This window comes from Rhinoderma darwinii, chromosome 2 (genome assembly GCF_050947455.1).
Source record: "Rhinoderma darwinii isolate aRhiDar2 chromosome 2, aRhiDar2.hap1, whole genome shotgun sequence".
Classification (NCBI taxonomy): domain Eukaryota; kingdom Metazoa; phylum Chordata; class Amphibia; order Anura; family Rhinodermatidae; genus Rhinoderma; species Rhinoderma darwinii.
The window spans coordinates 213,472,484-213,484,664 of NC_134688.1; the positions used below are offsets into that span (position 1 = coordinate 213,472,484).

The 12,181-nt window shown below is 40.0% G+C and overlaps 1 protein-coding gene across 3 annotated transcripts in view; it reads right to left on the reverse strand.

Moving 5' to 3' along the window:
• BBX (BBX high mobility group box domain containing) overlaps positions 1-12,181 on the reverse strand; it is an 89,809-nt gene that overhangs the window by 56,881 nt on the left and 20,747 nt on the right. For all 3 annotated transcript variants that reach the window (XM_075852812.1, XM_075852811.1, XM_075852810.1), the window contains exon 4: positions 2,020-2,129. In XM_075852812.1, the coding sequence (XP_075708927.1) occupies positions 2,020-2,129 (110 nt within the window). The remainder of the gene's footprint in view (positions 1-2,019; positions 2,130-12,181) is intronic.

Below are 12,181 nucleotides of genomic sequence, written 5' to 3' on the forward strand. Positions count from 1 at the left end.
CATTTCTTTTTTGTGTCACCATATTCTGGGAGCAATAACTTTTTCCATCAAAAAGACTTGTTTTTTGCGGGACAGATTTTAGTTTTTATTGGTACTATTTTGGGGTAAATGCAACTTTTTGATCACTTTTTATTCAATGTTTTGTAAGGTATGATGACCAAAAATTACAAATTCTGGCATTGTTTTTTATTTTAAAAAATTTGGCGTTCATCGTGTGGGAAAAATAACGTTATAGTTTTATGGTTTGGGACGTTACGGACGTGGTCATACCAAATATATGTACTTTTTTCATGTTTTCAACTTGAAACTTTATTTTATTATTATACAACATTTTTATTAACTTTTTTTTGTCCCACTAGGGGACTTGAAGGCATGAAGCCGTGATCGCTATTCTAATACACTGCACTACCTACATAGTGCAGTGTATTAGCGCTTTCAGTTATACACTGACAACAAGCCTATTAGATCCTGAATCTGGGTGGGGGATAAAAGGCTTCCATACTTGGCAGACCAGGAGGCCAGTATTAGGCCTCTGGCTGCCATAGCAACCATCAGCAACCCCGCGATCACGTCGCGGGGGTGCTGATCGTCTACAAACCAAATAGATGCAGCGGCCGCTTTTGATTGGCGCTAGCTCCGGTCCCTGCCGTTACAGCAGGGGCCAGAGCTGACACTCGTGGCTGATGGTGCAGGCTCAGCTTCTGGGGCCGATCCATCACCACAACGTACAGTTATGTGGTGTTGTGGTAATTCATTGACCACAACGACGTAACTGTACGTCGGATGTCGTTAAGCGAAAATGAAATTAAGCTCAGTTAACCAACGACATCTTGCACATTTCGGATTAGTTTTTTTCCCCGATTTCAACTGTATCTGCATCCTCTCTCTGGTTGGTGGTTATAGGCAGTTTTTCTACAATATTGATAAATGAGGCCTATGAAATTAACTAAACAATGGAACAAACGTTTTAAAAGTGCATCTTCCGAAAGCAGGAGAGCTAAAGCAGTTTCACTGATAATACTCATATATTACAAAATGTCCTCAATTTATTTCCTTTATATTTAGGAAAAAGTTACTAAAAAGGGGAAGTTCATTTTTGACAACAGACATTTATGGAATATCCAAGTGACTCCAGCACTGGGACCCCTTATATTGGTAAAACAGGGGTCCTGTGTCCAGTTGTGTCTTTGAGACTGGCAGACAAAGAGAAGGAGTAGCAGTAGAGAGCCGGCCATGCATAGCTTGGCTGTTTACTTAGCAAAAAATGCAGCGAAAACCCTTTCTGCTTCTCCCATTGATTGAGGCATTTTTTCCTGCGAGCGGGAAAAAAATGCCTCTGCCTTCCATTGTAATTAATGGGAGGCGGTTTCGGGCGTTTTTTGGCGCAGATTCTGACACGGTTTCCACGTCAAAAAACTTTGTGTAAACAGGGCCTAATAGCATTCCAGATCACAAAAAAAAAAGCATTTAAATAATTAATAATTAAAATGTTATAGAGGGGTCTAAACCCTTTCATATAGGAGTCGACTCCCTACATCTAAAGCAAGCAGCTGATTTTGCCACGAGAATGGCTGTCCATGTAATACATGGGTATCTCGTGTCCGTCAGATAAGCTCTCTGTCGGATACTCCTATGACCCTATTGACTATGGATAAGGGTTGTCATGAGAAAACCCCTTTCAATATTCAACCTTTTCAGGTGTTTCCATTGAGTTTTCATTAAAACTTGCTAACATGTCGGACAGACTTTTCATTACACTTATTCTATATGTGTTCCTCATTACAGTAGATCAGATCAATTATCTAAACTGGTATCTTGTATAGGAATACATCGTTTAAATACAAATGTTAATAATGTTAAAATGGATTTAGACTATACGTGGACAAAACTATGCAGAAATCAGAAACCAGCCAGGAAGTTACCGTTGAATCAGCACTTAAGTGATTACCTTATATACCTATTAGTAATGTGCACACGGGTCCAACAATCTTATACCATTAGAACATATAGATTACAAACCTCTGGCTCTTCATTTTCTACTTCAACAGCGATTGCTTGATCCCTGTGTGCAGTCAGGGCATGTTCCCCAGCGAGAAGCAGCATGCTCAGTCCTCCCATTTGTGTTGGATCTTATGAATAAACAAGTACAATACTTAGAAATTAACTGGGATAGCTTGGAATTATAAATCTTCTAAATTCACATCCTAGAGTACTGGAATAACTAGAAATACATTCTGGAGGTCATAACTTTTTTTTTTTTTTTTAAGTCGACATGTGTTGTATGGGTTGCTGTTTTTTGCGGAATGCGTTGCACTTTCTCTGGTGCAGTTCTGTGGTATATAAACATTGGCATTTGATGTATACTAAACTTTATTTTGGGAGTAATGCAAAAGAAATGGCGGTTCCGTCAAAATTTTTTCTTAAACACTATGCACCGATCATGACAAATAATGATATAAGTTAATTGTTACCGTTACAGAGATTCCAATTATGTCTATACTACTTGGTATCGTGGAAGGAGTATTTATTAACCATTTTTTATTATGGGAAAAAAAATAGTTTTCATGTCTTTTTTTGGGGGAAATCCCAGAAGGGTTTTTTATTGTACTGTCATATCTATATGCCAGTACATTAGCCTGTACACTAATAGTAAACAGACAGTTGTTACGACTAGGGTTGTCACGATACCAGAATTTGGACTTCGATACCAATACTTTGTGTAGTATTGCGATACTCGATACAAAAACGATACTTTGCCAACAATAATTTTTTTTAAAAAATTGTTCAATTTTCTGATGTGAGGCACGGGATATGATGAATTTTGAACCTCCACGTGCCTCACATTAATAATAATTAACCCCATCATGTTCCTCAGTCATAATGGACAACATTGGGTTAATGTGTGAGGTACATGATGGGGTTAATTACTATTAATGTGAGGCATATGGAGGTTCAGAATTCATAATACCTCGTGCCTCACATTAATAAGTGAAAGAAAGCAGGTTTTATTTTATTAATTAACAGCATAATCATAAATTATGCTATAAATTTGTTATTACGGTCACGACAATACCAAATATGTGTATATTTTATGTATTGAGACTTTTATTTTAATGTTTATTGTAAAAAAAGTGTGTGTATTTTTTTTAACTCTTTTTTTAATTTAACATTACTTTATTTATTTTTAAACTTTAATGTACTGGCATATATCTTTATGCCAGTAAGTAAGCCTGTGTGCTGATAGTACACAGGCAGGTGTTAGGACATTCCTAAGTATGTCCTAACAACAGGAAATATGGTCAGACAGCCCTGAGGTCCTTCAATGGACCCTGGGCTGTCTGCCCACATATGGTGTGTCCCTCGATCGCGTCACAGGGATTTCATGTGACACGATGCAAACGACAGCCCCCTTGTCATTTTCCCATTGAATGCTGCGGTCAGCTTTGATCGCAGAATTGAAGGGAATAGCGGCGGAGGTCAGACGTTTCTCTGATCTTCGCCGTTAGAGCGGGGCTGTGGCTGTGTAATACAGCCATTGCCCCTCTCCTGACAAGAAGTGTGCGCACACGGTCAGCATGAAGTGATGCAGCCGGCGCTGCACTATGAGCAGCGGCGCAGGCTCTAAAGACAGAGAACATGGGGGTGTTTTGTATTGCATCTGCCATGTTCTGTTCTTCAGAGCCGGCGCTCATTATTGCAGCGCTGGTTGCATGCAGAATGAACCCGCACACTTGTCAGGAGTGGGGCAATGGCTGTGTTACACATGTATTACAGCCGCAGCCCCGCTCTAACTACATTCATGTGTTACAATACTAAGCTGTTCGAGTGTGCACGGCATCGAAATAGTATCGATATTTCAATGCATCATGCAACCCTAGTTACGACATACCCGAGTGTCCCCTTACAACTGGCAATATAGCCAGACCGCCCTGAGGTTCTTCACAATCCCCTGGGCTTTTGCCCATATATTATGTGGGTGCCGATCTGGTCACATGGAAGCCCTGTAATGCATTCAAACGAGGGGGGCCCTCCATGTCTGTTCCCTTGTCACCTTTAACTGTGCCATACAATAATTTAAATGGCAAAGATAAAAGGTTGTGTATTACAGTCATAGACTCACTCCCGGACGCACGCTATGACAATAATGCTTGTCATGATGCATTAGGGGGTTAAATTGGAGTTGAGTCCTACACCTCCTTTTACACCTTTACAAGCATGCACGCTTCTAAGAAGGCTTACCACTGAAGTCTAAAACATGGCTGCAGGGATTTAGAATCCATTTGACAAGAAGAGCATTAAGGAGTAAGGGCATTGATGTTGAGCGATAAGATTTGGCTCACACATGGCATTTCAGGTCATCCCCAATGTCTACACTGATGTCGTTGAGGTCAGAGAACTGTGAGGGTCAGTGAAGTTTCTCCACATCAAACTCTGCAGAAACCGTCAAAGGGGCACTGTGATGTATGTGGAAAAAGTAAAGCGCCTTCACCAAACTGCCCTAACAAAATTGAAAGCACATGGGCACAGGGCGGTTTTTCATGCTGATAACCTATCCACAGGATAGATCATCAGTATATGATCGGTAGACAACCGGACCCCACACCGATCAGCTGTTTTCCTGCTGCCTCCGAGCACCGGATTTTATGCAGTGGTTGGTGTCGGAAGCAAGTGACTCCGGTCACAGTATAGCAGCCGTGCTGCAGAACTGCAGCTTTGTTCCTACTTAACCCTTTAAAGACCGAGCTCATTTTGACCTTCATGACCAGCCCCATTTTCTCAAATCTGACATGTATCAATTTATGTGTTAATAACTCTGGAATGCTTTTGCCTATCCAAGCGATTCTGAGAATGTTTTCTCGTGACATATTGTACTTTATGTTAGTGGAAAAATTTGGTCAATAAATTCATTGCTTATTTGTGAAAAACACCAAAATTGAGAGAAAATTTGCAAAAATTTGGATTTTTCTCATTTTAAATGTATCTGCTTGTAAAACAGATAGTAATACCACACAGAATAGTTACTATTTTACATATTCCATATGTCTACTTTATATTTGCATTGTTTTTTGAAAATTATTTTATTTTTCTAGGACGTTACACGGCTTAGAACTTTAGCAGCAATTTCTCACATTTTCAAGAAAATTTCAAAAGGCTATTTTTACAGGGACCAGTTCAGTTCTGAAGTGGCTTTGAGGGCCTTATGTACTAGATAGACCCCATAAATCACCCCATATTAAAAACTGCACCCCTCAAAGTATTCAAAACAGCATTCAGAAAGTTTCTTAACCCTTTAGGCGCTTCACAGGAATTAAAGCAAAGTAGAGGTGAAATTTACAAATTTTATTTTTTTTGCTGAAATTCATTTGTAATAAAAAAATTTCTGTAACACAGAAGGTTTTACCCGAGAAATGCAACTAAATATTTATTGCCCAGATTCTGCAGTTTTTAGAAATATCCCACATGTGGCTCTAGTGTGATAATGGACTGAAACACCGGCCTCAGAAGCAAAGGAGCACTTAGTGGATTTTGGGGCCTCCTTTTTTTAGAAAATATTTTAGGCACCATGTCGGGTTTGAAGAGGTCTTGTGGTGCCAAAACAGTGGAAATCCCCCAAAAGTGAGACGGTTTTGGAAACTACACACCTCAAGGAATTTATCTAGGGGTATAGTTAGCATCTTGACCCCACAGGTCTTTTGCTATATTTATTGGAGCTTGTCTGTGAAAGTGAAAATCTACTTTTTTCCTGAAAAAATATAAAAAAAAATAATATTTGCAAGGAATAAAGATTAAAAAGCACCCCAAAACTTGTAAAGCTACTTCTCCCGATTACGCCAATACCCCATATGTGGTGCTAAACTGCTGTTTGGACCCACGGCAGAGCTCAGAAGGGAAGGAGCGCCATTTGGATTTTGAAGCGCAGATTTTGCTGGATTGTTTTTCAGTGCCATGTCGCGTTTGCAACGCCCTGGAATAAGCAAAACAGTGGAAACCCCCAAAACTGACCCCATTTTGAAGACTACACCTCTCAAGGAATTGTTCTAGGGGTATAGTTAGCATTTTGACCCCACAGTTTTTTTGCTGAATTTAGTGGAATTAGGCCGTGAAAATGAAAATCTACTTTTTTCTGAAAAAACATAGAAAGGTTTCATTTTTACAATGAATAAAGTAGAAAAATCACCCCAAAATTTGTAAAGCATTTTGTCCTGATTACAGCAATACGCCATATGTGGTAATAAACTGCTGTTTGGACCCACGGCAGGACTCAGGAGGGAAGGAACAATATTTGGCTTTTGGAGCTCAAATTTAGCTGGAATGGTTTTCGGGTGTCATGTCGCATATGCAAAGCCCCTGAGGTACCAAAACAGTGGAAACCTCTGAAAAGTCCCTTTAGGGGATGGAACGAGCGATCATTAGGTCGCTGGTACAATACACTGCAGTACTAATGTATTGCAGTATAATGTCATTTTACAGGCTCCTGTAACAACGTGATCGCTGTTCCTGTCCGTTAGTCCCGGGTGTCAGCTGTAATACACAGCGGACACCTGCAGAATATGGAGCGGGCGCAGCGCGTGAGCCCGCTCCATATATAACCCCTCGCACCACGACATGCTATTAAGTCGTGGTGCGCCAAGGCGTTAATGCGCAGCGGATGGTGCAAAGTGAAAATTAAAATTTTCCACTGATATGCCATTTTAATGCACAATATTATTGTGTCCAGTTTGTGCCACTGAAGACAAGTACCTCATACAATGTTGAGCGGGTTCTCCCGGATATAAAATATACGTGGACGTAAGCTGGTGCTTGGACACGCTGTGGGGCTCAGAAGGGAGGGAACGCCATTTGGCTTTTGGAGCGCAGATTTTGCTTGGTAACTGTTCTGTTTGGGGTTTTGCCGGTATTTCAGTTTATGATGTGGGGGTATGTGTAAACTGGGCAGAGTACATCAGGGCATAATAAGAGGGTATAATAATGGGGTACATAAATAATAATTCGCAGATATGTGGCCGGTGTCGCACTGATAAATGGCGCCCGATCTTATCCGCTTTTGGAACACTGCACATTTTGCATCGCCATATTCTGAGAGCCAGAACTTTTTAATTTTTTGTCCAACGGAGCTTTGCGAGGACTTATTTGTTGCGGGACAATCTGTACTTTTCATTAGTACCATTTTAGGGTACATGTGATTTTTTTTTTATCACTTTTTTTTTAGATTTTTTTGGAAGCAAAGTGACAAAGAAACATAAATTCTGACCATGTTTTTTGTATTTTTTTTTTACAGTGTTCACCGTGCGGTATAAATGACATTTTACTTTATAATAGCCCTGTGCCCCTATTGACTATGGACAAGGGTATCGATTACGGCGATACCATATGTATATAGGTTTTTTATGTTTTGTGGCGTTTGCGCAATAAAATCCCTTTTCGATAAAATTATTTATTTTTTGTGTCACCATATTCTGAGAGCCATAATTTTTTATTTTTCCGTCAAAAAAGCTGTGTACGGGCTTGTTTTTTGCGGGACGGGTTGTAGTTTTAATTGGTACTATTTTGGGGTACGTGCGACTTTTTGATCACTTTTTATTCTATATTTTGGGAGGGTTGAGGACCAAAAAATAGTGATTCTGACATTGTTTTTTAATTATTTTTTTTGCGGTGTTCACCGTGCGGGAAAAATAATATTATAGTTTTATAGTTTGGGTCGTTATGAACGCGGTGATACCAAATATGTGTACTTTTTTTTAACATTTTCATTTTTTTCCTATAATAAAAGACTTATTATAGGAAAAAAAGCATTTTTTGTTTTTGTAACTTTTATAAATTGTTTTTACACTTTTATAAAACTTTTTTATTACTTTATGTTTTACTTGAAGACCTGCAGCACTGATCGCTGCTATAATACATTACACTACATAGGTAGTGTAACGTATTATAAACGGTCAGTGTGACGCTGAGTGTCACACTGACAGGAAGCTTATGAGGACCTGCCTTCGGCTGGTTCTCATAGGCTGCTGTGCATGGCAGACCCGGGGGCTGTTATATGGCCCCCGGTTCTGCCTTATAACCGACTGCAGCACCAGCAATCAAATCGGTCCCCGGGAAAGTTTGTTGTAGCAACAAACTTTCCAGTTTGTTATAGCAACAAACTTTCCAGTTCGTTGCTACAACACACTTTCCCTGCTATCACATGACCGGGACCTGAACTAATCAGGTCCCGATCATATCTCCGGGACCAGAGGCAGGTGATAACAGCGCGATCCGGGTGTCAGCGCTACTCTGAGACACCCGGACCGCGCTTTTAACACCCACCGTGAATTCACGTCGGCACTGCACAGAGCCCAGCAAGTGCCGACGTGAATATACAGTGGGCGGTCGGGAAGCGGTTAAGTGAACAGGAGCAGAGCTGCAGTACTGCAGCATGGCTGCTATACAGTGTATGGAGCCATCTGCTTCCAACACATTGATCAAATAACAGGAAAATACGATTTAAAATAAAAGCGTAGGAAAAGACATACAAGAGAAACCTTCAGATGGCAGCTCTAATGGATTCTAAAGTTTACCCCTTGCCGCACCATGATGTAATCGTACGTCATGGCCCGGGGAGAGAAGTAAGCCTGGCTGAGCCTGCCCCAAATGCTGCGGGTGTCAGTTGTGTATTACACAGTTCTGATAATGGCCATTTAACTACTTAGTCAATAGCGACTGCAGCATCTCAGCCGTTAGAAAAAGGGGGGGGGAACCCATTGGTCACTTCATTGCCCCCCCCCCCCCACACCCAGGGCTTAACCCCTTCCCCCTTTGGCCACTTTTGACCTTCCTGACAGAGCCTCATTTTTCAAATCTGACATGTTTCACTTTATGTGGTAATAACTCCGGAATGCTTTTACCTATCCAAGCGATTCTGAGATTGTTTTCTCATGACACATTGGACTTTATGTTACTGGCAAAATTTGCCCGATACATTCAGTATTTAATTGTGGAAAAACACCAAAATTTAGCGAAAAATGAGAAAAATGCTAATTTTTGCAAATTTAAATGTATCTGCTTGTAAGACAGGCAGTTATACCACACAAAAATGTTGCTAATTAACATCCCCCATATGTCTACTTTAGTTTAGCATCGTTTTTTGAACGTCATTTTACTTTTCTAGGGCGTTACAAGGCTTAGAACTTTAGCAGCAATTTCTCACATTTTCAAGAAAATTTAAAAATGCTATTTTTACAGGGGCCAGTTCAGTTGTGAAGTGGCTTTGAGGTCCTTATATATCAGAAACCGCCAATAAGTCATCCCATTTTAAAAACTGCACCCCTCAAAGTATTCAAAACAGCATTTAGAAAGTTTCTTAACCCTTTAGACATTGCGCAGGAATTAAGGCAAAGTAGAGGTGAAATTTACAAAGTTCATTTTTTTTTCCAGAAGTTCATTTTGAATCCATTTTTTTTGTACCACAGAAGGTTTTACCAGAGAAATGCAACTCAATATTTATTGCCCAGGTTCTGCAGTTTTAGGAAATAACCCACATGTGGCCCTAGTGCGCTACTGGACTGAAGCACAGGCCTCCGAAGCAAAAGTAGCACCTAGTGGATTTTGGGCCTCCTTTTTATTAGAATATATTTTAGGCACCATGTCAGCTTTGAAGAGGTCTTGTGGAACTAAAACAGTGGAAACCCCTCAAAAGTGACCCCATTTGGGAAAATAAAACCCCTCGAGGAATTTATTTAGGGGTGTAGCAAGTATTTTGACCCGCCAGTTTTTTTGCAAAAATTTTTGGCACTAGGCCATGAAAATGAAAATCTACATTTTTTTAAATAAAATGTAGGTTTAGCACATTTTTTTTAATTTCCAAAAGAACTAAAGTAGAAAAAGCACCACAACATTTGTAGAGCAATTTCTCCCGAGTAAAACAATACCCCACATGTGGTAATAAACGGTTGTTTGGACACACGGTGGGGCTTAGAAGGGAAAGAGCGCCATTTTGCTCTTGGAGCTCAAATTTAGCAGGAATAGTTTGCGGAGGACATGTCACATTTACAAAGCCCCTGAGGGGACAAAACAGTGGATACCCCCAACAAGTGACCCCATTTTGGAAACTACACCCCATGAGGAAATTATCTAGGGGTACAATGAGCAGTTTGACCCCACAGGTGCTTTACAGAACTTATTGGAAGTAGGCCGTAAAAATGAAACTCTAAATTTTTTCAAAGAAAATGTAGGTTTAGGTATTTTTTTTTCATTTCCACAAGGACTGAAGGAGAAAAAGCACCGCAACATTTGTAAAGCAATTCCTCACAAGGAAAACAATACCCCACATGTGGTCATAAACATCTGTTTGGACACACAGTATGGCTCAGAATGGAAGGAGCACCATTTGGATTTTGGAATGGTTTCTGGGCGCCATGTCACATTTGCTGAGCCCCTGTAGTACTAGTACAGTGGAAACACCCCAAAAGTGACTCCATTTGGGAAACTTCATCTAGGGGTATAGTGAAAACTTTGATCCCAAAGGTTTTTTGCTGAATTAATTAGAATTAAGCCATGAAAATGAAAAATATTTTTTTTTTCCAACAAGATGTCGTTTTAGATCAACGTTTTTCATTTTTACAAGGAATAGAGAAGAAAAAGCACCCCAACATTTGTAAAGTAATTTCTCCCGAGTACGGTAACACCCCATATGTGGTTATAATCAGCTGTTTACATATATGGGAGCATTCAGAAGAAAAGGAGCGGTACTTATCTTTTGGAGCGTAGATTTTGCTGGAATGGTTTGCGGACGCCATGTTGCATTTGCAAAACCCCTGATGTACCAAACAAAAGTGACCCCGTTTTAGAAACTAAACCCCTAAAGGCATTTATCAAGGGGTGTAGTGAGAATTTAGACTCCACAGGTGTTTTTCAGAAATGAATACGCCGTGGATGGTGCAAAGTGAAAATTGCAATTTTTCCACTGATCTGCCTATTCACCGCACAATATGTTGTGCCCCTGGAGAATCTTACCCCATAAATTGTTAAGCGGGTTCTCCCGGGTATGGTAATGCCTTACTTGTGGCCATAAATTGCTGTTTGGGCACGCTGTAGGGCTAAGAAGGGAAAGACCGCCATTTTGAGCATGGATTTTGCTTGGTAGTTTTGTTTGAGTATTACTGGTATTTCAGTTTATAACGTGGTGGCATATGTAATCTGTGCGGAGTGTATCAGGGTATATGTAATCTGTGCGGAGTATATCAGGGCATAATAAGAGGGTATAATAATGGGGTAAATAATACAATTATCCATAGGTGTGTTACGATGTGAAGCGATCCGTTATGCGCAGGCCGGTGTCACACTGATAAACTGTTTTCTTTCTTATCCCCTTCTGTAACGCTCTGCACCTTTTGGGGCCATTTTCTCCTTCGTAGTTTGGGAAATATTGCTGGGAAAGTTTTGCGCTGGTATAATACGGGCGCCCTCGCTTCCAGCGGATGTGCCATGTCCCTTCCCTTCCTAGTTCCTAAATACTAGGGCCCTGAAACTGAAGGAATGTTCCCCTTCGGCCTGGGCATTGAGATGTTTTTCATCACCGCATTACTAGTGCCATAACTTTTTTATTTTTCAGTTGATTGAGCGGTGTGCGGGCTTGTTTTTTGCGAGACGGGCTGCAGATATTATTGGTACCATTTTAGAACACATACGACTTTTTGATCACTTTTTATTTCATTTTTTGATAAAGGAAATTACCAAAAACAAGCAATTCTAGAATAGTTTTTTATTCGGCATCCACAGTGCTCCCTAAATTACATGTTAGCTTTATTCTGCGGGTCGATACGATTATGGCGATACCAAATTTATATAGTTTTTTTTATGTATTGCAGCTTTTGCACAATAAAATCACTTTTTTTACCCATAACTTTTTTATTGTCAGGGATTATTTTTTGCGGGACGGATTGTCGTTTTTATTAGTACTATTTTGGAGTAAATGTGACTTTTTGATCACTTTTTATAGCATTTTTTGGAAGGAGATGTGACCTAAAAACAAAGATTCTGGCGTTGTTTTTCATGGTTTTTTTTTACCGCGTTCACCGTGCGGGATAAATTACATAATGGTTTTGTCGTTTGGGTCGTTACGGACGCGGCGATACCAATTATGTATAGTTTTTTTAATTTTTACGGTTTTTCCCATAATAAAAGTCTTACTATGGGAAAAAAG